The sequence below is a fragment of the Chaetura pelagica genome, unplaced genomic scaffold (genome assembly GCF_000747805.2).
Source record: "Chaetura pelagica isolate M959 unplaced genomic scaffold, ChaPel_1.0 scaffold3, whole genome shotgun sequence".
Taxonomy (NCBI): domain Eukaryota; kingdom Metazoa; phylum Chordata; class Aves; order Apodiformes; family Apodidae; genus Chaetura; species Chaetura pelagica.
In genome coordinates, this window is record NW_009952974.1 from 8,679,248 (window position 1) to 8,704,928 (window position 25,681).

At 36.7% G+C, this 25,681-nt stretch overlaps 1 protein-coding gene across 1 annotated transcript in view; it reads right to left on the bottom strand.

The window, feature by feature from the left end:
• KCNH7 (potassium voltage-gated channel, subfamily H (eag-related), member 7) overlaps positions 1-25,681 on the bottom strand; it is a 210,745-nt gene that overhangs the window by 49,894 nt on the left and 135,170 nt on the right. Inside the window, exons 4-6 of the mRNA XM_009996095.1 lie at positions 20,226-20,650; positions 15,918-15,938; positions 12,160-12,374 (exon numbers count right to left, since the gene is read on the bottom strand). Coding sequence (XP_009994397.1) covers positions 12,160-12,374; positions 15,918-15,938; positions 20,226-20,650 — 661 coding nt within the window. The remainder of the gene's footprint in view (positions 1-12,159; positions 12,375-15,917; positions 15,939-20,225; positions 20,651-25,681) is intronic.

Sequence of the window (25,681 nt, forward strand, 5' to 3'; positions counted from 1 at the left end):
AGTGTTAGGTGATGAAATTTATTGTATTTATAATCAGAAAACTTCAAAGTATTTACGAAAATGTATCTTTCATCATTATCCATTTCGGCTGGCTTGCATTTTGATGCAGCTAAAGAAGAGCATAAAAGCTGTAAAAAATATCTGAAGTACGTGGTGTAAAAATGAAGCAGCTACAGCCATAGTTTGGTTCTCTGATTCAAATACTTACTGATGTACCTGTCAGGAATAAATGAAAAAGGGAGAAAAGATCCTTATTCATACACTCGTATTGAAGTCTAACCTTCAGTTTCATGGTAAATATTTTTTCCATAATCAGCAAAACAAGCAAGCTTTAGTTTTAAAACATTGGAATTTTGTAATTAGACCCCTTATTGTTAAAAAAAGGTGTGGACTGAAACTGCTCTGATAGTGGGGGACAATCTTCATTTAGATGTGCCCAACTGTCCTGTGGCTCTGCAGTAGTTATACCTAATGAGCATATGCAACCTGGTTCACTTAAAGGAGACATTTAGTCTCAGCAATCTGCCCAGGTTCTTCTCTTCCCACCACTTGAAGGAAAGTTTCTTGCATTACCTAACCTTTGACCAAATGTGGTCATTCCAGCCAAAAAGCCATTTGCCAAGGGGAAATGGAACACAATGCATACACATGTACACACAATGTGATGATACAAACCACATTTCACAAGCAAAACCAACCTATAAAAGCATGATCCATATTTATAGAGCTATCCTTTCAATTAATACTGCTTAGGGATAGTTGTGAACATGGAGAACTGAGCAGATGAACTTGCCTTTCTTCAGTCAGTAGCTGGATCTTACAGTAGACATTTTTCTGTTTTTCTGATGTAAAAACCTGTTTTGGCTTTGGGGAATTGTGATATAACATGGTAGGACCTTTACAAGGATCCTTCACTAGCTACTCTGGTATTCTAAAAAAAATGTGATAGCACGGTATCAGTGAGTCAAAAATAACTCCTGAAAAGCTTGACCTTGCATGTGTTATGCTAAATGAAGCTCATGTTCAGGAAGGAGAGAACAGAACCCTTAAGGTATGGATTTAACCAAGGAGACATGGGAATCTTTCTGGTACTATTGCTTGATCACCTGTATGGCTTCAGGCATCAAAAGCTTAATCCACTGGAGAAAATGTCTAGGATAGAAGCCTGAATGTAAGCTTTAATGTTCTTAATGTTCTTTTTTTTTTTTCTGCATATACTGACTAATTTATCATACTGTGTAAACTGCAGAAAGGGTCATTCAGGTATAAAGAAGAAAGAAAATAGACAGCATAATAGATCTGGAAAATACTATGCTGTCCTATGCAAAACTTATTTTTTAAGCTTTGTTTGAAAACTTGGAAGGAGGCTGCAGTCCACATGCTATCCTAATGAAATTAATCAAAATAAATTAGCTGACCTCTAACACATTCTACAGAACGACCACGAGCCACAGACACTGATTTCTTGCTCACTTACAACCCAGCAACTAACATTATTAGAGACTAAGCTGCAGTTGTAGTCTTCCATTGTTAATCCATGTAAAATCCTAGTGAAAATAAACTTCTCTGAACAAAACAGATTGGTACAGATGTGAGACCATACTATACAGAAGTTCTTTTGTTTCAAAAGAGGGTAGGTTTCTTCATAATTAATAGAACTTACTTAGAAAGTGGAACATTTTCAAAGAAGATGGATGTTTAGATTAGAAAAAAGGCAAAGCTGTGATATGAAGAACTTTTCTTCCCCTTTAATAAATGTTTCTCATTTTATTTTTTGTTAAAGCATTATCTCAGAACTAGTCTGAGCATGCACTTCTCTATTGATCCTGTTACCAGTTGCAAGCAGAAAGTATTGTCCAAGTTTTAACATGCTGCATATGATAGATAAAAAGAATTATCTTCTCCTTTGGTTTATTCATTTTGAGAATTCATTACACAACATACTGTGCTAACCGGGCATTCTTTGCTTTCTGTTATTGTTTCTAATCCTATGAAAAAATCCCAAATCCTTACCAGAAAATATATTCCTCAGCTGCCAATACATCAAACCCAAACAAATAATGTTCTCTCCTACACCTTGCCAAAGACTTAACAGTAACAGCCTTGCTGCTGTTTCTCCTTTATATGCTTAAGTCTACCTGGCTTCTAAACAGTAGTAGAAGATAACTGCTTTAAAATTATCCCCAGCTAAATCATCACCCTACTAGCTGCAAACTACAGAAACTTTCTGCTCTCACATTTAGTTTATTCATCAATTTCTCATATTAGCAATGTGTGGAAACTTAATTGCTTCCTTGAAAAAGTTAATCTTTCCAATTACCCACCAGTTTTCCACTTTGAATATTAGCTAATATTACACTAAAAGGAAAACTCCTTACTTTCAAGAAATGAATATTAAGTTTGCTGAACATATCTGCATTTTTTGTCTCATGGAACAGATTCTTAATTGTGTTGAATAGTAATTTCAGGTAAGCACTAAACATTGCCTGCCAAGGTTATGGCATTTTGTGGCTACTTTCAACACTGGTCCTACAATGTGTACATATGAGGTGTCTGGCACTAGAACAGAGTTCAGAATCCAGATTGAGGGTAAGGGCACTCAAGTAGGGAGAGGGGGAATCTGAGTCTGAGGACTTGGTGCCCAGGGTTACTTCTGTGGATTTTTTAACAGCTGGTCATTTACATAAGATAAGTAAGAAGCAAAATACTCTAGGAGTACAACCCAGGATTGTCTCTTTCTAAGGGAGTACTCCAAATGTTACCTACACCAGGAACCTTCCTTGTGAAATGTCAGCTCTTTCCAGCCCATGAGATCCACAATTTTCTGCCCTCTTCCCTCACACCAGCAGCTACTGCTGTCTATTGCTGGGTGATTTTCTCTGGGAAAATACATGTTTATGCTGACCTAAACATAGAAACTGTTTACTAAATTAACATGGAAACAACCTGACTCTGATCTAACTTAGAAGTTATGCTGTTTTAAGTAGGAGGTTGGGATAAGTGGCCTCTAGAGGTCTCTTCCACATCACATATTTTGCTGTTCTAAGGTTACATAAAAGAGAGGTTGTCACTCCTTTCATGGCTATTTTAAGGCAGCTCTAACTGCATATGTGAAAGGTATTCTATCAGGCTTTGCATGCCAAGTGGATTGGAGGACTCTTGTCAGTTCTCTGGATCTCAGTGGTGCTTGACAGCTGCTAAGCAGGGGCTTTAATTTTTTGCAGTTCCTGGTGGGACTGTTCTGGTGGGTGTCAAAACTGTTGGTTTTAACTCAGTAACCTATCAAGTTTAGAAATTTCCAAGGTCAATCCACCATGAAGTGGGTGTTTGGGGGTTTAGAGCTCTAGTGCAGAGAAACTAGGTTTGCCTAAGTGCTATCTACACCTTGGTTCTGATCAGTTTTACTTACTTCTTTAGGGCATTAGTTCTTACACCCTAAACATATTAGTAAAATTCATTATTTTCAGAACAAACTGTAATGCAGTCTGAAAGTCTGTGGTTGCCTATTTCTCCCCATGTATCAGCATCAAAAAAGATTTTTTTAAAAAAAGATCTAGTATTAAAAAATAAAAAATCATATGCTCCATTCCATGTTAGATTCACAGAACAGATAATTGAGTTCAAGGCAGCAGCAAAAAAGAGATCACATAAACCAGTTATTAATCAAAATAGTAACTGCATACTTTTTCCCAACTCAGCAAAATCAAGCAATCTCTTTCTCAGATCAGTAGCTCTTGGGGGAAGGACATGGACTAATTAAGGATGCATCCAGGTTTCATGCTTCAAAGCAGCTGGACTTTCCGATTGCTCCATTTCTACCATATGTTGTGCAATCTTCTCAAAACACTGCAGCAGTTGACATGCCTTGCCCTATTCAACTATCACAAAGAGAAGTGGGTCTATTGGAAACAATCACCATTGAGGAATATTTTATCTTTCATGCTTGCTGTGAACCTGTAACTGTAGATGAGAAGCTTAACATGAGCCACTAGTGTACGCTGGATCCCAGAGAGCCAATCAATCTTGGGCTGCACAAAAAGAAGTGTGGCCGTCAGGGTAAGGGAGGTGATTCTGCCCCTCTACTCTGCTCTGGTGAGGCCACACCTGGAGTACTGTGTACACCTCTGGAGCCCTCATCACAGGAAAGACATGGAGCTGTTGAAAAGGGTTCAGAGAAGGGCCACGAAGATGGTCAAAGGGCTGGAGCATCTGTGCTACAAAGAGAGGCTGAGAGTTGGTGCTGTTCAGCCTGGCGAAGAGAAGGCTCCGGTAAGACCTTATAGTGGCCTCTCAGTATCTGAAGGGGCTACAGGAAAGCTGGGGAGAGGCTTTTCATCAGAGAGAGTAGTGAGAAGACAAGGGGTAATGGTTCTAAACTGAAAGAGGGGAGATTTAGGTTAGATATCAGGAAGAAATTCTTCACCATGAGGGCAGTAATGCACTGGAACAGGTTGCCCAGGAAGGTTGTGGAAGCCCCTTCCCTAGAGGTGTTCAAGGCCAGGTTGGATGGGCTTTGTGCAGCCTGGTCTAGTGTGAGGTGTCCCTGCACATAGCAGGGAAGTTGGAACCTGATGATCTTTCAGGTCCCTTCCAACCTTAACCATTCTATGATTCTATATTGGCCATGTTAGTACTTGATGAAATGGCAACGAAAATATTATGTTTTCTTCTGAAATTGATCAAAATAGTGGGCTTTATTTTCTGTTTCCATGCACTTTGTATAGCTACTTCCTTAGGTGCAAAAAACCCTACTCCAGTTTTGGTGACACCTTTGCACAGGTATAAATGACTACCCTGAGACCGGGACATTTTTATTGGTTTTGCCAGCCATTACCATGATGATCTCTTCTTTTCTTCTTTTCACACACATCTTCTAAATGATAAAAAATTACACACATTTCTACTATTTCTATAACTACATCTATAGTAATTATACAACCTCATTGTATAATAATAAGAAAAGATGAAATTGTATTGCATGAGGGGACTAAGATCATTAAAGTGAATAATTCCTATATAATCATAGAATGGCTACAGTTGGAAGGGACCTGAAAGATCATCAGGTTCCAAACCCCTGCTATGAGCAGGGACACCTCTCACATTGAGAACAGGAATAGCAAATGATAGAAAAAAGAATATTTTCACTTCAGCAGAAACTAATAATTTAAACTTTCCATACAATTACTAGGGAATGTTGGCTCTGCTTACCCCCAAGTTTCATTATTATATGTATGCCTTGCTGTGTAACTGGAAGACATATCAAAATTGTTTCTCCTTAGTTCAGAATTTTCTACTTTATGTCAGCTTTCGTTCCAAAAGGAACAGCCTTGAAATGTTTGTGTGCGAGTTATTCTGTGATGTAAACAGTGCAATGTGTCAGCTGAATCAGACTGCTGAAAATGTATAGCTCAACAATTTGGTTTATTTTTAGGTCTTATATAGCCCCTTCCTGTCCTAGATGCTGCTCTAAGTTTTGTTTTAGCCTGAAAACCTGAAGGTCAGTTCATGATCACACAATTGTTCTTTTTATATCAACAGTTGAGACTGGCCTTGAGGGATATCCTTCCTTATTTCTTAAATCTTTTGGGGCTGACAGAATAAAGTCTGGCCAGATTAGAAAAACCTACAATGAAACAACAAGCTCTATCACTTCATAGATGACACCTCCCTTCACTCAGAGCTCCACTTTGAGATGAGCTGTGGGTGTTCAGGATGTCTGCAAATCATCTAGTTAACTGTGTAGTATACATTTATCATCTGATCAGACATATAAAGAGTTTGGGTATGTGTATTTCTTACAGGTGGGTGGATGACAAAACTGTTTTGAAAAGTATTATTTACAAAAATTTTCAAGATCATAATATCATTTTAACTTCCTGCTTGTCAGTTGTTGAGACAAATTATAAGCAATAGATACATATTATGTCTTTCAATCACATGCTTTTTTCCAACAGACTGATGAATTTCAAGGGGATCAGTAATCCCTGAACACTAATGATCAGGGGTCACAAAACCAGATTTTCTTAACATAACAAAAAGATCAGTAATTTATAAGTTCATTAATAGGACCAGCCATTGTTTTTTGCCAGTGTTAATCTATAAGCATTCTGGAATTTTTTTTCTTTCTTTGAAAATAAGCATAGGTACTGGCTGTTCTAATCCTTATGCTGCTTTGGAAGAACAGCTTTGAAACCATACATCAGTTGGAGCTGGTTGTGTAAGAAGAATAAAAAAACCCACAGTATTTAAACAAAAGATAAAGTCGCTTACTATTGCACCTCTACGCTTGGTGCTGTTCAGCCTGGCGAAGAGAAGGCTCCGGTAAGACCTTATAGTGGCCTCTCAGTATCTGAAGGGGCTACAGGAAAGCTGGGGAGAGGCTTTTCATCAGAGAGAGTAGTGAGAAGACAAGGGGTAATGGTTCTAAACTGAAAGAGGGGAGATTTAGGTTAGATATCAGGAAGAAATTCTTCACCATGAGGGCAGTAATGCACTGGAACAGGTTGCCCAGGAAGGTTGTGGAAGCCCCTTCCCTAGAGGTGTTCAAGGCCAGGTTGGATGGGCTTTGTGCAGCCTGGTCTAGTGTGAGGTGTCCCTGCACATAGCAGGGAAGTTGGAACCTGATGATCTTTCAGGTCCCTTCCAACCTTAACCATTCTATGATTCTATATTGGCCATGTTAGTACTTGATGAAATGGCAACGAAAATATTATGTTTTCTTCTGAAATTGATCAAAATAGTGGGCTTTATTTTCTGTTTCCATGCACTTTGTATAGCTACTTCCTTAGGTGCAAAAAACCCTACTCCAGTTTTGGTGACACCTTTGCACAGGTATAAATGACTACCCTGAGACCGGGACATTTTTATTGGTTTTGCCAGCCATTACCATGATGATCTCTTCTTTTCTTCTTTTCACACACATCTTCTAAATGATAAAAAATTACACACATTTCTACTATTTCTATAACTACATCTATAGTAATTATACAACCTCATTGTATAATAATAAGAAAAGATGAAATTGTATTGCATGAGGGGACTAAGATCATTAAAGTGAATAATTCCTATATAATCATAGAATGGCTACAGTTGGAAGGGACCTGAAAGATCATCAGGTTCCAAACCCCTGCTATGAGCAGGGACACCTCTCACATTGAGAACAGGAATAGCAAATGATAGAAAAAAGAATATTTTCACTTCAGCAGAAACTAATAATTTAAACTTTCCATACAATTACTAGGGAATGTTGGCTCTGCTTACCCCCAAGTTTCATTATTATATGTATGCCTTGCTGTGTAACTGGAAGACATATCAAAATTGTTTCTCCTTAGTTCAGAATTTTCTACTTTATGTCAGCTTTCGTTCCAAAAGGAACAGCCTTGAAATGTTTGTGTGCGAGTTATTCTGTGATGTAAACAGTGCAATGTGTCAGCTGAATCAGACTGCTGAAAATGTATAGCTCAACAATTTGGTTTATTTTTAGGTCTTATATAGCCCCTTCCTGTCCTAGATGCTGCTCTAAGTTTTGTTTTAGCCTGAAAACCTGAAGGTCAGTTCATGATCACACAATTGTTCTTTTTATATCAACAGTTGAGACTGGCCTTGAGGGATATCCTTCCTTATTTCTTAAATCTTTTGGGGCTGACAGAATAAAGTCTGGCCAGATTAGAAAAACCTACAATGAAACAACAAGCTCTATCACTTCATAGATGACACCTCCCTTCACTCAGAGCTCCACTTTGAGATGAGCTGTGGGTGTTCAGGATGTCTGCAAATCATCTAGTTAACTGTGTAGTATACATTTATCATCTGATCAGACATATAAAGAGTTTGGGTATGTGTATTTCTTACAGGTGGGTGGATGACAAAACTGTTTTGAAAAGTATTATTTACAAAAATTTTCAAGATCATAATATCATTTTAACTTCCTGCTTGTCAGTTGTTGAGACAAATTATAAGCAATAGATACATATTATGTCTTTCAATCACATGCTTTTTTCCAACAGACTGATGAATTTCAAGGGGATCAGTAATCCCTGAACACTAATGATCAGGGGTCACAAAACCAGATTTTCTTAACATAACAAAAAGATCAGTAATTTATAAGTTCATTAATAGGACCAGCCATTGTTTTTTGCCAGTGTTAATCTATAAGCATTCTGGAATTTTTTTTCTTTCTTTGAAAATAAGCATAGGTACTGGCTGTTCTAATCCTTATGCTGCTTTGGAAGAACAGCTTTGAAACCATACATCAGTTGGAGCTGGTTGTGTAAGAAGAATAAAAAAACCCACAGTATTTAAACAAAAGATAAAGTCGCTTACTATTGCACCTCTACGCACTGTAAATTTAAGCCAGAGGTCCCCTTTATAAACTAATGAAAAATGTTAAGGGAGAGAGATAAAATTTTTGCTTCATTGCTTTCTTTAATAAAACTTTACTTTTTGTGCCTTTGGGAAGACTTGTGTTCTAACAATCAGTTTCAGGACCCCAACTGAACCTGTCTGTGCAAAAGAGTGCAGAAATTAGACCATTCCACTGAATGAAAAATGTCCCACTGTCCAAAAAAATGAATAATTAAAAAAAAATATATTGAGACTTTTCTAGAAGAGAGTCTAGATTCACACCTCTAGAAATTATAATGTGAAACATAAAAAACAAAACAAAAACCCTTCCAGTAAAGTGGAATGGAAAAATAAATTTAATTTTAGTGACAAATATCTAGTTTGGGATATGTCAATGCCAATTTTTCAATAAGGGCTATCTGACAGATACTAGTGGGCTATTCCTCTCCATATAAGTCTGCATTACACATGGAGTGTTGGTCAGCAAAGACCCAGGAGAAGGACCAAGATATTGGGGTGTCTACTACTTCAGGGTGATCACATGTGCAGCACTTAACTACACCTATATTTTATGGCAATATTAAATTGTAAATAATGTCCTGAACATTCCTATTAAGTAGTAGAACAATAGTTTAAGGGTTCTTGCAGTAGGCTTTGTAACTTAGCTCTCTTTACTTAAAAGGCAAGATGCTGAGGATTTTATTTATTTATTTGATTATTTACTGATTAAATTCTGCAGTGAAATCTTCTTTCCTCCACTTGCATTTCAAATATATATTTTTCACTAAAATAATCAAACACTGCTGTACAACATCATCTGTTCCTTCTGCAATTATTTTCTAAACTTTATTCTCCCATCTGGTCCTAATTTATTCCACTAAAATCTTATTGATAAAATCATCTCACTCCTCTTTAAATGCTTTCTAAATATAACTTTTATCTAAACACAATGGCCATGGCTCTTCTATTTATTTAATTTATTCTTCCTCTACCTTGTGAAGGTAGCGATGTGTCACCCCCTTCTTTTTCATTGTCTTTACTACTTGAATTACTTCTCCATCCTGTGGATGACAGAAGTCATACAGCTGTTCCCTTTGGAAAGAACTTGTTCTTATATATGCTGTGATGTTGGTACTCTGATATTCTTGATGAGTGAGAGAGAATCCAGAGTGCAATGATTCAGCTGTGATGTTCACTGATACCTTAGTGTGGTGCACACTAGAGTTAATTTCTCTGTATTTTGACCTGCACAGTGGGAGGAGCCACAGTAATGGAAATGTCAGGTTATAGCAGCAGGACAAGACTTAGCAAAGGAGAGGGATACACAGTGAGGAGTACAAAGAGAGCACTGGATGGGTGTTTGATGGTGCATATGTGACTGGACGTGGCCTTCCAGGTCACCAAGTCCTGCAATGCCAGAAAACCCCATCGTGTTATCTATCCGTTTGCTGCATTTCTCAGGCTCTCTAAAGACAATAAGAATTTCTACCCTAACTTCTTTTATTAGAAGACTGTTGCAGAATGTCACTACTCTGACTAGCCTTTTACTTTGCCATGGCCTTTTTATGCTCATTTGCTCTCTCACTAATATTGTCCCATAGATTAAACAGGTCATATTGCTCTCTACATTTTTGAAGCTTTTTCACAGATTTACACATCAGAGGACTTGCCAGCATGAACATATTTTAATTATCTCAGCTGGTGTTTCTGCCATACTATATGCTCAATACTGTGTTCAAACCTTCCCAAACCACTTTTCCACTACTCTGCAGATACAAAATTGGTCTATGAGCCTATGATATGTTTTACAAAGGGATTTAGATTTTGAATACACAGACAGACATGCAATGGAACTTTCATGGTTAAAACACCTATAAAACACATTGAAACGACTGGTATTTAGAAACATAAACAAGATTAAAACTAGCCTCTTTCATCTTCTAAGTGTCTGTTTTCCATGTCTAATATATTTTTTTTTCCTTATCTAATTAATGAATAACTAGCTAACTACCTTTGACCACAGATTTCAGTAGACCTACATTTATACCTCCTAGGAGTTTCTCCCTGTACCTAATCTTAGAGTTTACGCTGCAGGAGCACCTAAAAACATCAACAACTGAATATAACAGGAGAGAAAGGAACAGCTGTGTGTAATTCTTTCCCATTATGATGAATGATATATTACCAAAGTTTCCTGCACAAATTCTACTCTGCAGATTGGTTGAGATAGTTCTAGAAAATGACATAGAATGATGTCAAATTACATTGGAAGTCTTTTGTGTAGCGTCAAGATTATATAGAGCATTTCAAATTTAATTTGGAATTTAGTTATTATCAATGTTCCTGGTAGGTTTAGCTTATCCAGGCAATTTCTGTTGAATCCTTTTCTGGTGTCTAAGTTGTTTGGAGAATAAATCTGGATTTATTTAGTAGTTTGTTTTGTTTTTTTTTTTACCCATAACAGTGGCATTAGCACACAGAAACCTGGCACTATGTCCCTAATTAGGCAGTCAGAATTTCGAAAAAAACAATTAAGCTTGACTTATGCTTATATAACTTAAAAAAATTTAGCCTTTTAATGTAATGTGACTTTGAATCATATTATCTGTGAAAAGAATTCTATGTATAACAACTATGAATAATTTAAAACATACCAAAATGGATCTGGAAGAGATAAAATCTTTCACAACTGACCACGGAAGAAAGTACAATAGTTGCTGATTCAAGTCAAAGACAAAATATATTAAAGATAAAAATTCAATTACATTTCAGGCTCTAACTGATCCCAAGATAGAACTGATAGAACTTTTATCTCTGTTTCTCTAGAAGGGTGTAGAATACATTCCTTCTTATATCCATCAAAGTGAGCAGGAGCATGGAAAATATCTGGCATAGTACCAGAGCAGAGATGCTGCAGTCTGGTCTATGGAAGGCAGGTCAGCAGTAAGTCAAAATCTCCTCTTGGTAAGATCTGCTGTATGGAATCTCCATCTGCCTTCTAATAGAAAGCACTTATAACCTTCATTCTGTCAGTAAATGGGTATGTAAGGGCTGACCCTCTGCTTACTGATACTATGAAAGTTATTTGGGATACTGCAATGTCTTTAAATTTTTCTTCAGTATGTTGCACATTGATGGTGTGTCCTTGCCAGTCTCCGTATGACATCAGAACACAAATGTAATATTGGTATCTAAAACTTCTGTTGCCTTCAGAGGACACCACATCTGCCTTAGAGTTTAGAAATTGCTATCTTGAATAGTTTTCAATTTTGTTTCAGTTGTATGCCTCAGTCCCAAGTATGACAAAATTTATTGTTCATACAGTCCAAAGGTATCTGCTTTTCATTTTGACAGCCACACATATGGAAAAGATGCCCACAGGAAGAGCTTTATGAAAAGCCGAAGAGCTGGAACAAAAATTCCAAGATGTAACCACAATAACTATTTCAGTGGCACAATCACCTACTCTTTGTTATCATGTTGTGCCTTCCACTAATCAGCAATTCATAAAGCTCAGAAGAAGAAAAAAGTATAAAACTAAGATTCATGACTGACAGAAATAACTGAAATTACTGGACTTATTTGAAGCACTTGGTGCATACTACAGCTTTTTTTTTTGCATCAAAAAACAGCTGAGAAGTTTTTTTTGTTAGCAGTATCATCTAAGGTTGTAAACATATACAACTGAATTGGAGGTAAAGAAAGTAATGGATTAAAAATCCAAATAATTCCTTACAAGAGTAAAAATCCATTGAATACACTGATAATTGGCTCCATAAAACTGAAAATGAACTGAAATAGTGGGTATTACCTTACCTGGGTAACCTTCTCTGTTACATTGTGCGTTCGGTCTTTCACCTTAGGTGCAATAATTGCTTTCTCTGAAGAAGGAGGAGATGTAGATTTTTTTTCACTTTTGATATCTGAAAAGTTCAGTGTAAGTTGAGGAATTTTGTTTATTGTACTGTATTTGTTGAGATTTGAATCCGATGTGGATCCCAACAGACTTGACTTGATATGATTAAAAGGCCCTGAAAAATCAGAACACATATTTAGTATCTGACAAACGTAGGGAAATAAGTTATTTTTAAGTGGGCTATATTAAAAGTGTAGTTAAAATCTATTTTTCACTATACTGCTTGTTAATAGTAGAAATGATCTACATTTTAAAAATAACTCTATTTCTAATTAGAATCAAATTTAGTACTGGATGTAAATATGAACTTTCCTTTATCTATAGCCCCCAATACTTTTTATAAAGTTAATGGATTGTAAAATACATAATGCATTAATCATTATTTGCTATTGTGTTACTGGGTACACTGTTACAGTCCATTATAATTCTGATTGAATACAAAGACAATATATTTGTTCGTTTATAAAAGCAGAAACAGGACACAAAATCATATGAGTGTCTGAACTGAGCAAAGCCTCTGTTATCACATCTACGCTTCCAGGATAGTTAGTCAAAAACACCTTTTGGTAAACTGGAAAATTGAGTAGACCTCTGCTCTACCCCTGTTGACTCATCAAGTAACTCTGTACTTAATCAGTGTGAATATTAACCTAACACTGTCCTAAAAGTCTTTAATTCTGAAGTATCACAAACTCACAGAATGTATTTCTTCAGTTGTCATTACCAACAAAAAAGTGAAAACAACTGGTATAGCCATTTGTAGAATATTAATAGAGTATTTAATACAAACTTAAACATCTTATACTACTTTAGTGCATCATCGTAGACAAAAATTATGGAGTTTGTGTCCTTCGTGAGGTACTTATCCATTATAATTCCTCTTTTCAGTATTGAACTGAAATACAGTTTGTACAACAACAAAGCAAGATAAATGATTAGTACACTTATTTTGTACTTTCATCATAAAGTGGATCCAGACACCAAAAATATTCATAGTAAGGAAAATATGCTTGTAAGAATAATACTGGAAAAAAATAACTATAAAGGTGTTTAGACAGTGAGAGCTAGGTCCAGTTATGGAGTTAAGAAAATATCCAGGTCTCCCAGTCAGGAACAATGTACCTGAACTGTGGGAATGAAGGGTATTTCCTAGATCCAGAGAAGAGCCTTACTGCATCCTAATAATTTTTTTTTTTTATCCTATTGCCTTTTTTTTTTTTTTAAATTGAGGGCTTAGAATACTTTCTGAAGAACCAGATTTTAATTTGCTTTCTTGGTTTAAAAAGATTTATACACCTGCTTTCTACCTCTTATATTCATGCTAGTAATATGTTGATCTGGGTGTGAGACAGATACCCTCTACTACTCCATTTCAAATTGTACCACTGTGCAGAAAGGAATTCAAGATGACAAGGGAGGGCATGACGCCCTAGCATGAAGTTACCATGATGCTAACAGTTTGGGTGCTCTTCTGGGAGGACCAATCCAGTGATTCTGCTCTCAAGAATTTCTGTATTGTGACCAAGAATTATTTTATGTATGATAAATATACATTTGTGGGTGAGTGCTCTAGTTCCTAAACTACAAAATTCATCCTTTTTCTACTTAGAATATTGAATCTAGTATATTCTTTGTGGAAAAGCTTCACCAGAAAAAGGAATCACTCTGTTCTCTCACAAGGAATTCTAAAAAGTCTGGTAAAAAGCCTGGTAAAAAGCCTGGTAAAAAGCCTGAGGAAACTACTAAGGGATTGAAATATTGTGTTTGAACACCTTTCGACCCAGGGAGGACCTGAATTTATATTTCATATAATCTATGATCATATCATCATGAGCCAATTAAGAAGTTTTCTTCAAAATAAATTAGGGCTCACAATCTACTGACAAATTAGTGAAGTGTCTAATCTATGTGTGCTACTTATGTTTGGTCAGACTGTAGTTTTTCAGACTGTAGTCTACTTCCCTATATAGTGTTAGCAGTTATTAGTTTTTGAACATTGAGCAGGCTTGGACATAAATGGGGTATCAAGTTGAGACCATTTGTCAGATGAGCAAGATTCATGATACCTAGGGGAATCAAAAAGAGGAAACTAAGGGAGTGTAGGCAAATCGATTATTTGGTAGTAAATAAGATTATTTTTTTTTTTAAGTAACTTTATAGATGCCTAAATGGCACTGAAGTTCTGCTTTCTGGGATTTAAATCTTCTATTGCTTCTATTCCCAAGGAAATTACTCTCTCCTTAACTACCTAACATTTATGCCCTAGCGTGTAATATTAGACTTAAGGTAATTGCACTTGAGAATAAAAACGACCCTTTTTTTTTTTTAATGCACCTTCTTTTGCTTTAGAAAGTGGTGAAAGGTATATATGTACCTCATTGATAATGCTAATTAATTGAAAGACATTAGTAGCTTAAGTGAGCTGATACTTGACAGCTAATGGACCTTTGCTATACTCAGGAGGAAGAGGGCCATAACAAATCTCAATCACAAATGACACTAATTGGCACCCTGACTGACAGTTTCCGCAGAGTGGCCAAGAACTGAATAAGCAGGGAGAATGACCTGCTTCTGCCTACCCTACAAAGGAGATTCTTTAAGGTTAAGATTGAGCTCCCCATTTTGATGGCAGGATTCCATTGTCCCTGCTTATACAATGCACTGTGAAATGATTTCACTCTCCTGAGCTGTCAATCCATCATCTTTCACCAGCAGTATCTACATTTATAAAAGTTGTTTTACAGTAAGACTGCCTTTTCTTTTGCCAACATACACATGAAGCAAATGCAATGTTTTCATAGTCCATGAATTGCTACAGAATCTAGGTCATGCACTGCATGCATTTTAGGGAGGAGACTTTACCAGGTACACACACTTTTTGCATCATGCATGAAGTCACAAACCAGTTTTCAGGTATAGCTACAAATACTGCAATTAAAATGAATGCTTTAGTAATTGTTGTCTAGAAATGTAAGAAGTCATTTAAGACATGTTCAAATTGATCCTAAAAGATGTAGCTCAGTGCTGGTGAATAGAAACATTTTTTTAACTGCAGATGAAATTGGCAATGAAGTTCATGCATGCACATTTTGATACTACAGGAAGCTTGAAACCATACCCCCTGCCATCCAGGAACGTGAAACTAGTTTTAAGGAGACAAAAGAGGAATAAGTGAAGATACTTCCACAAGACCTCTGATTACCAGTTATTTTATTTTTGAGGTAGTTAACTGAAAACTAAGCACCTTCTAAAAATAGATTGTTTGTTAGTGGTCCTACCCGATTAAACATCCTTTCACAGGTAAAACTCCTGGTAGCTTCAAAAGAAGTTCTGCCTGCTGAAGGACAATAGTGCTGAGTTAAATAACTATGATATGTGCTATCTCCTTCCCTTACTTTTTTGAATTGACAGATAATTAAGTCAAATGACTATTTTACTATGCCTTCACTTTTTCCAGGGATTGGTAGTTAGTGCCTTGAGACAATCGCTAAGGGAATAACTACATGTTTTACAAATATAATTTTGGTAATGCACCTGGCCCTGGAGAGGCCAGCATGAGAATGTTGCATTTGAACATTTCATACAGCAAGCAAAGTGACATGACAAAAAGTGTGGCTGTTTGAAACACTGGAAGGTACAGTCTAGATGCATACTTTACCTTGGACATTGCGACCATTGTCTGGTTTTCAGCATAATAAAAGTGAAAAAAAAGAGAGAAAAAGACAACTAAAATCTGTATCAGAAAAAGTAGACAAGATTGATTCAAAATAGGTATGTGGCTTGAATTGAAGTATTTTTGCACCTCCTTGATTGTGTTATGTAGACTTTTAGTCAAGATGAAGTCACTTGGACAATTCAGAGATAATCTGTAAAACTGGAATAGATCAGCAATTAGTAGAACTGGCTCAGCTAACTTGCCTTAAGATAAAATTGTTTCTCCAGAAGTTCAGTGGTGGGTTGGAGGTCAAAACTGCTTGCTCAAAAAGAGACAATTATATGTTATGAAGTCAGGCTGAGGCAGACACACCTGTGAGCCATGGAGCAGGCTAGCTGGGCCCTGCAGAGGCCTCCCAGGCCCTGTGTCTGCTCAGGATTCACAGAAGGAGTTTTTACCAGGAGAGCAAGATGAACAGCACCTTTCTGAGTAAATACTGGAGAAATACTGAGGGGAAAAATAAACCTTATACCTTTCTGCAGCAGTTAGGTGCCTTTCTGCAAGGTAACAGTGGCAAAGCTCCCCATCCTCATAGGTACATCCAGCCATGAATCCCCTCAAGAGATCAGAACTCTTTAGGGAGAATATTATTGTTGTTGTTATTGTTATTATTAAGTAGCCACATAGGTCAACAGTTAGATGCCCCTCCTCTTCATGCGTGTACTACCTGTCCCACAGGATGCCCTCCCTTTGTGTCCTGCCCCCTGCTCAGCTGTAGCAGCTCAGAGAGGGCACGAGGGCAGGTGAGGGCCCCGCGGGGAGCAGAGCCAGGCACAGGATGGGGCCCTGTCCCAGGTGGTGCCAGGCACCCTGACCAGCTTACCAGCCCTTAAAGGTCTTTTGGCCTCATGCTGATATTCACCTGTGACTGTCCCCTGCTGACAGGCCACCTCTGAGGGCTGAGCCCTCACCCACCCCAGCAGCAGCCCCAGCCTTGTGGAGGTCCCACTTCAGCCCAGCTCTGCAGAAGGACTGTGGCCTTCTCCTGTGAAGGGAATTTAAGGGGGCACTGGTCCTTGTCTGTGATATAACACAGCTGTGGCCTCTCTGGCTTTTCCTCAGCTTCCCAAGGACTGGAGAACCTGGGACATTGAGCTGGGCCCTCTGGCCCACAGGTGTGGGAGAATGTTGAGCTGCTCTCAGCCTAATGCCTTTCTGTGCCAGGCCCCTGTAGCAGTAATGGAGATTTTTTTTTGGCCGAGTTAGACTCAGAAGCCTGTTCTTTTTTCAGAAGACTGCAGGCATGGTACTGAGGTCCCTCTGACAATGAAGACAGTGAAATTCCTGAAAAGTGCCTGTGAACATAAACATGCCTGCAAAACTGGGATTGCTGGTGTTTCAGGTGAGAAAGCCTTGGCTGGAATTTGGGCAGTGGTTGGATGGTGTATTTCTTGCTCCACTCCTTCTGCTGTCAAATAGGCAAATTTATAATGGAATTAAATTTAGTACACTAAATCAATTTAAAATCCTAAATTACTATTTTTACTGTAATACATTCCAGCAGATATGACCACAGCTATGACAATTTTAAAGTGATAGGCAACTAGATGAAATAAATTTATGTAACATGAAATAATTGATATTCTCAGTTGCCTTATCTTTAAAAAAAAAAAAGCGGGGTGAATTACTGTAGTTAGTAATGAGCTAAATAATGCTACTGTCTTCAGTCAGAATTCTGTTATGCTGATTGAATTAATATTATTTGAACTGGAAAAGAGGTTGGAAAAGTTTAAATCTGAATCCTGCATTGCATTTTCAGGCAGAGTAGTAGTTTTCAGTGGATTCCAGAATATTCAGAATTATTAGAATAAATAAATAATAAAAATGCAGTGGGAAATATATGAAACCTTATGCTTCCTTTGATAATGCATTTTGCAATGTTAAAGCCCCATAATTTAGCCCATTGGGACTATAGTTTACTTATTGTACTACACTTTTAGTTAGGTTTTTATATTTTCCAGTAAAGTATCTACACCTTCTGGTCAGAATCTGATCAGTCCAGAGAAGATAATTTAGGCTGAATCATGGCCTAACTTGTGTGGATAATTTTATAGCACCAATAGATTTTATGGCTTACTGTTGAGTAAGGCAAACAGGACTTGGCTAAATTTAAACATCTTTTCAGCATAAGGTACCAAACTTTAATATGTTCGAAAGCAGATGGAATCAAGGATGATTACTAATTCTAATAAAATTCCGAGAGCCATCAGCTGTTCTGCTGTATTTTTTTAGAAAGTGTATGTATGACCTAATCTTAGGGCCAGATTCTCTACTATTTTGCAGCTTATGCAGAGTGAAATCAGTGGCAGTGTTTTGTCTATTTACACTGCAAATAATCACATTACGTGCCACGTTATAGGAATTCAAATGGATTATTTGCTCCTGATAGTAAAATTTATTTTCCTTAGTATTTAACATTTCACTGAAAGAGTAATTAAGCACTGGAATAGGCTGCTCAGTGATGTGGCTGAGTCTCCATCCCTAGAGGTGTTTAAGAGACATATAGATGTGGTGCTTAGGAGTAGGATTAAAGCATTGGGCTTGATAGAATTAGGTTAATATTTGGTAGAGTTAGGTTATGGCTGGACTTGATGATCTTAAAGGTCTTTTCCAATCAGAATGATTCTATGATTCTGTGATTTGAAAAATAGTATTCAGTGAATCCTCCCTAGTAGCAAGTATTAAGTTATGTGGTGATTTCTGCATGAGCCTTGTATTAACCAAATACATTTATTTTTACATATTTTCTTCATATAACCAGTTAGGAAGTGCTTTGGTGAGCATAAATTCTGAAAATAGAGATTGACAAAATATCTATCTTTAGATGTGTTTTATTTGAAAGGTTAGTTTAAATATCTGGAGAATCTGAAACCAAGATGAAGCTCATGCAGTGGTCCAAAAGACATGCCAAGGTTCAGCCTTGGTGATTTTGCCTCCACATCTTAATCGTGAAATCTTGGCTGAAATGTGAATATGATATATAGCAAAATGTTATGTTTTAGGATGGATTTAATTGAATATTCAGGTTCATTTGAACTGAAAAATACCAGAATCCAAAAGAAACAGAAATGAGAAAAGAAGTATTTACTCTTTATATTTAATAAAGTAGGAGTAACTAGAAGCAGTATTGCTATTCTAGAAGTTATTCTGGGTGGCAGGGGAGCCTTCACACATTTTACAAGATGTATAGAAGCAAAGAGCTCTTGATATGGAAATTCCAAAAAGCAGGAGAACTTAAAGGATTTTTACAGTTATGGTCAATGAATAGGAAAAAACCCTGCAATCACTGAAAAGGATAATTAATTTTCTTGCTAATTTATTAATCTGTACACAGACTTCCATGACGCATTTTTGAATTATTAAAATATTCCACATATGTTCCTTGCCACCTAGCTTGAGTAAAAAGTATGCAATTCAAGTCATTAGACCATCAGTAGCTGCGAAAGCATTGTATATCTGTCACTTTTCTGGGAAAGCCAGTTTCAAAGGTGCATCTCTGTTCACATGGCTTTCAAACCTCTGTTTGCTAATCTGTTTGCCAAGTTTCTCAAACTCCCTGTCTCCAACAAGAAATCAAGAGCCACACTCCATGACTTTGTGTAATTAGAGACGCTAGAAAAAGCAGACAGAGAAAACATCTTTGTAAATTTAGCTGGTTGCAAGAATATACTAACACAAAGAGAAAATCACATTTACATGAATTTTAAACTAGGCACTTCACCATTTCACTAAGCACTACACAAAGGATTTCAATGGAGTTGCTGAGGATACTTTCTCCAGTGTGTGAGAAAAAGCATGTCTTGGTGTTCAATCAGTGCACACATAACAGATTTAAGAAAAATAATCCATTTGTGAAGTAGGATTTCATACAGTCAAAGACAATCTAATATATATATATAAGTATGGGACAGAACTGTGTGGTAACTTTAACTTGTTCACGTGTTTTTCTTTTCCCCAAATACCAATATTAGCTTTAGGAATGTTGGGCCTGGTTTTGCTTTATCCCTATACAGAAGGCAAATGGTACTCCAACAGCAACTCCATAATTTCATTGGTCTGCTAAGACATGAAAAGCAGTATTTAGTGTAAATAAGACTGGCTCATTTGGACCCTTAATATTTTTAGAGTGCCTTTATATGTGTACAGCGGATTATATTTAGTTATATTTTAAAATTATGAGAGTTACTATGAAATATTGCAATAATTACTTTCTTAGTACATCACAGAATACTGATTGACTTTCTACCATACCTTCGCTTGCGTGACGGTCCCTAAAAACATTCTTGTGATGGGTGCTAAAGCCTTCTATGTCATGTACTGAAGATGCTCTCCGTATACTACAAATGCTTTCCCTTGATCTGGAATGGGTTAGTGGGTTGCTTGTCTGTATCATGTCAGGGTAAAGTCTATCCCATTGCTGTTTAGGTGATGAATGGCCAAGAGGTCCTGATATATTAACCAAAGGCGAACATTTGCTGGGTTGGATCAGTGCTTTTGTATCATCCACTTCTGAAGGACTACAGCTTTCTTTTGTAGGTGATTTAAAGTGCTTCATAGCCACTGAGTCACCACTGTGCTTAGATGAATCGATTATCACTGCATCAGGGTCTTCTTGTGGTAAGGACTGCTTTCTGTAGGTTAAAAGCCTCAGTCCAGGTAACCGGAACCCAAAAAGTCTGCCTACATGTAAAAATATATAAAAGAAGAAAATATGACGTTAATTTTTTTCTCATGAAAATAATATTTTTTTTTCCACTCACAGAGTGCATAATAATTGCTATAAATATTTGAACGATTAATAAATTACAATGCTGGTCAATAGAATATGTAAATATGGAAATACTATATAGCTGTAAGTTTGTTATAGTCATGGTGTTAAAAGATTTCATATTTCAGTCAGAGCTAAGTTATTGAGCTCAGAATAGGGCTAGCAACATTGATTCTACAGTCTGATTTAAAGGAGATATGGTTATCTATTCTGAAGGTCCCTTCTAAATTAAAAGTCTCTTTGTCTATAAAAGACTACTAGAACATGTCAAACTACTTTGCTTGGTAGCTGTTATGCTGAAATAGGTATTTGTGGATTCTATTATTAGTGAACTCTATGTACTTAGAAGCATACTGTTGGTTTACTGATTTATTGGCTACAAATGTAACACGTAGATACCACTACTAATCCTTCAGGAAAGAAAAATAAGTTGCTTATCGGTTTTGTCACCATCCTGTCCAATACTTACAGTTTATGATTAACTTAAACACTTATTTTGAATAAGTTTAACATTAAAGGAATACGCAGGAAGATAAAACAGTGACACAGCTCTCGAACCTCAACTGCATCTATAAGTACAGCCTTGTACATTTGCAACGGTATTTGCTTAGTTGGGCTTGGTACATTGAATGACACTATTCCGAGTGTGTGTAAAACTAACAACTGTGTAACAGTAAGAAATATCAGTAGCCGAGAGGCAGTGCAAAATATAGTGCAAATAAAAAAATACAGAGGAAGAACTGCAACATCTGCAGACTGCCTCTCTAAAAATCCAAACCTAGATAACAAATATTTTAAGGTGTTGTGTAATACAGCTCATAGATGGAGGCACAGGGACTTCTGATGTGCAGGAAACATAGTAAACTGTTTAGAAAAAGAATTGCTAAAAAAAAGTAAAGAAATTAACAAAATAAAACAATTGAAATAATTCATATTACTATATGTCATTACATAAATGGTCTGACTTATCTAACACCTTCTGGTCACTCATCACTTTGCCACATAGTGTTTTCCACAGTAAATCAATAGCAAAATTATTTCTCAGTGGACATCTCAAAATCATAGAATCACAGAACGGTTTGGGTTGGCAGGGGCCTTAAGCATCATCTAGTTCCAACCCCCCTGCATGGGCACTAAACCAGGTTGGTCAAAGCCCTGTCCAACCTTGAACATTTCCAGGGAAGGGGACCTTGTCTTGTTTTTCTCTCTTACTGGTATAAGAACTGCTGTTTAGGATAAGATTTCATTTTTTTTTCAGTCATCTCAGTATTTAGAAATCTGGCTATTTATTTCGACCCTTTTTTCCCTACGTTAAAATATGAATCCATGTAGCAATCTTCCTTGTTCCTTGACAATTTATGAAAAAGCTTGCTGAATTTCAAATATTTAGTATTGAATCTATTACTCTAGTGCATGTACACACCAAACAGTACAGTAGACATAAATCTCCATTACATAAAATCAGTCATACATGTTTTAAACAGTACCTAGAGGTGCCCATTTTCAATCTGCACACTGGTATTCAGCAGAGTGCATCATGGGAACGTCTATTTCTTCTAAATTACTAAGTATACTTGAACAAAGTTGAAATTGGTGAAGTAAATAAAAAAAAAAATATTTTTAATTGCACATAATATTGAGTTGTAAAGCACTTTATACACCCATTTTGAAAACTTACTGCTTATTATTTTTACGTGAAACTCATGCTATAATTCTTTTTTCATCAATTACACTGAACTTAAAAATACCATTCACAAGGTTTTCTGGCATGGACACTGTTAAAGGCTTTTTGCTGGCAGTCTATTTTAGTCATATTCATGGTGGTGCAGATGGTCTTTTCTGCTTCACCAAGTTAATATGACCATGTTATACTGCATTACTGATTTAGCTGTCTGACTGTAGTTCATCTGGAAAGAATACTCAGCTTCTTGCTAAGACTCTTGGGTATGGAATAGAAAACTTAAAATTAATAGCTTTTTCTATAAAGTGTAATCAATTATCTCCAAATTTAAATCTGTGTATCCTGCTTTTTAATTTGAATATTCTTTAGAGAAGGAGCATTGCTTTTCTTCTTCATTGTATACATAATGAGCTGTATGATGTGTTGAACATTAAGCTCTCACCTGCAGTACTGCAGCTAAAGCCATCAGGAGGCTGATTTTGTGATGAAGCAAAATTCACAGCCCTAGGCACAATGTCCCAGTACAGACTAGAAAGGACAGTGAAATCTTTCCTGGCATATTGCTTATGGGGTGAAATCCTTTATTTGAAAGAGGACAAACCCTACTTTGTCTAGGTATGATGTCAGAGCAGATTTATTGTGGCTTACAATATTAAAACATTTTTGAGATGCATGTAGCTATTTACTATAAACATATAGAAAATGTTACATTAAACCGTTATGTTTTATTTAAGTTGAAGACTAGGTTTCCAAGTTCTTCTTAATGCTGATTCAGAGTTGTACAATTGAGGGTTGCTAAGAGCAACTGAGGAAAGCAGTTGAATCTGAGTCACAATTCCAGGTTTACATTCCACCTCCTCCTTTCAAACCTTGCTTCCCTGAAGAAGTAGTTTGCAAATAAGTTAATCTGTTAGTTGCATGTATTCTCTGGGCATCTCAGCTAACCCTTAGATTTTCTAAATAGTAGAACTCAGTTCAAAACTGTACTGCAGATAAGAAAGGGCACTTCTAAACTGATCACAGGTGTAGTTATCTTCAAAGTCCCAAACTGAAATAATCTTTCCTTGCCTCCTGAAAGCCTTTTAAAAATTTTGTCTCGTATTTCTGGAGATTGAAGGAGAAGGTATTTAGAATCTTTGGAAAGAAAATGTTTTGGTTACTAGTTTTCTGAAAAAGGTATAGGGAAAAACCCTATCTTGTTAAGAAAAATTAATAGCCTTGCTTTTCCATAAGTATTGAAAAGGGAAATCTTAACATTAATGGAAAATTGGAATTCTTAAGTACTAAATACCATCATATAGAATTTTGAGGTAGGGGGAAAAAATAGATGAAAATTGGTTCAAAAAATCCCTTATTAACAGTTATGATCTGGCTCCATCGATACAAATTGTATTTTGAAAATGGGTCTTCCAGCAAAACCATTTCTGGATTCTTGATTCCAGAGGTTTTCTTTAGTACTCAATAAAATTGCATGGCAAGTAAATCCCCTGTCAATCTGTGTCAACATTCTATAACAAAGAAGGGAAATTCTATTTGGCCTGAATATTGCCTTTCTACAGTGAAGGTACTCCTCAGACTTCCAGTGATGAAAATGTATACTTACTGGCTAGATACAGTGGCAGTCAGAGAAAAGCCTACAACTGAGAGAGCTTCACTTTCACTACAATATCTTTAGTGGTTTTAGGATTACTTGTAGATCCTAAGTTGTATCCCAAAGTCTGTTTAGGAAGTCTGTTTAGCCTGTGTCAATGCATGTGGGGCTCCTGGTTTCCTATCCTGAGCACTGCAGGATAGCCTGAAGAGAGCAGCTTGGAGGTTATGATGGCTACTTAAAGAATTGTTTTGTGGCATCTCTGGTAGCATTGTTACTTTCATGCTGTTGCAGAGTAGCAGTTATCCAGAAATCAGTGTCTGAAGTTGTTTTCCGATAAGTCAACCAAAGGTAAAAGAGGTGGTAGCTGGTCTTAGGCTCCCTAGCTGGTAGCTTGATTTAGTCTATAAGACTCTCAACCTTCTCCAGATTTAGACTTTACAAGATGAAATCAAAGAAGCTAAAATGCACAAAAAGTTTGCACAAGATAAAGTAAGTGAGGTGTAGAAACTGTCAGAACTGTTTGAGGATTTGACATGCCACCTGTTCAAGGCTGAGAGCTAAACCAAAATCGGGGCTGCCTATGCCCTGGTATGAACTGTTAACTGTGATAGAGGTTTGAAGAAAATAAAATCTTGCATAGTTTTATCATAGTAAATGACTGGTCTACCTATAACATGAAACATGTTAGTTTTTCAATATATGAGATTAAAGATTGAAACATACATATATCCATGAAGATCAACCTGTTCTAAACAGAGAGAGGTTTCCCTGACAAGGGCAGGTAAGGTAGGTTGATTGTTACCCCAGAGCAAGGGTTAATGCAACAATACTCTTGTTCTGAATCTTCCCCAAATAATGAGCAATATCACTTTTACAAAAGTAGTAGAAGTCAGTTCTTTGCTGAAAGATATTCTGATAATTGAATCCCTAATGTAATGGAATTTTCAGGATCTAGGTTATCAGAAATATAGACACAGGCAGTTATTGAATTGCTGCTCAAAGGCTTGGAAACACCATCTAACAACTCATGCAACAGACTGGAGGAAGCAATTGCTTTTGAGAAATGGAATTCCTAAACATTGACTGTTAAAATAGCAAACACTTGGATGTACTCTATGCAAACACTTAGACATGTGATGCTGCCTTATTTTTGGTCTGGCCTCAGCAGACCTTAGGACAGATAATTACAGCAAGAGCCAATTATGGGTTTTTTTCAGTTCTTTTCCCCAAAATGCAGAGAAGCATATATAAGTGGATTATTTTCTTGCTCTGCTCATTAAATAATCTTCATTTCTTTTCAGGCAGGAAAAGAAAGGGATAATAAGTTATTAGCTCTAGACGCTTAAATTTGTAATTCTCAGTGCATTTTTTTTAACCTCTGGTATGGTCTACTTTAATTTTGGCACTTCAGTTATTTCAGTTTTCTCTAAATTTTAAGGTTGCACTTGAGTTCCATCAGTATTGGTAACAGCAATCTTCTTTACTTTCCCATGTAAGTGAAAAAGTTTTTTATCTCTGTGCTGGTGATGGCACATTTTAGTCTTCAGGCTATATTTCTAAAAAGTCATACTGCAAATGGCTGAGAATAAGCTGGCTCTGGATCCTCATATCTACACCTAGGCCTCTGAGGTAGGCCTCAATCTGTCAAAATATGAAAGGAATGG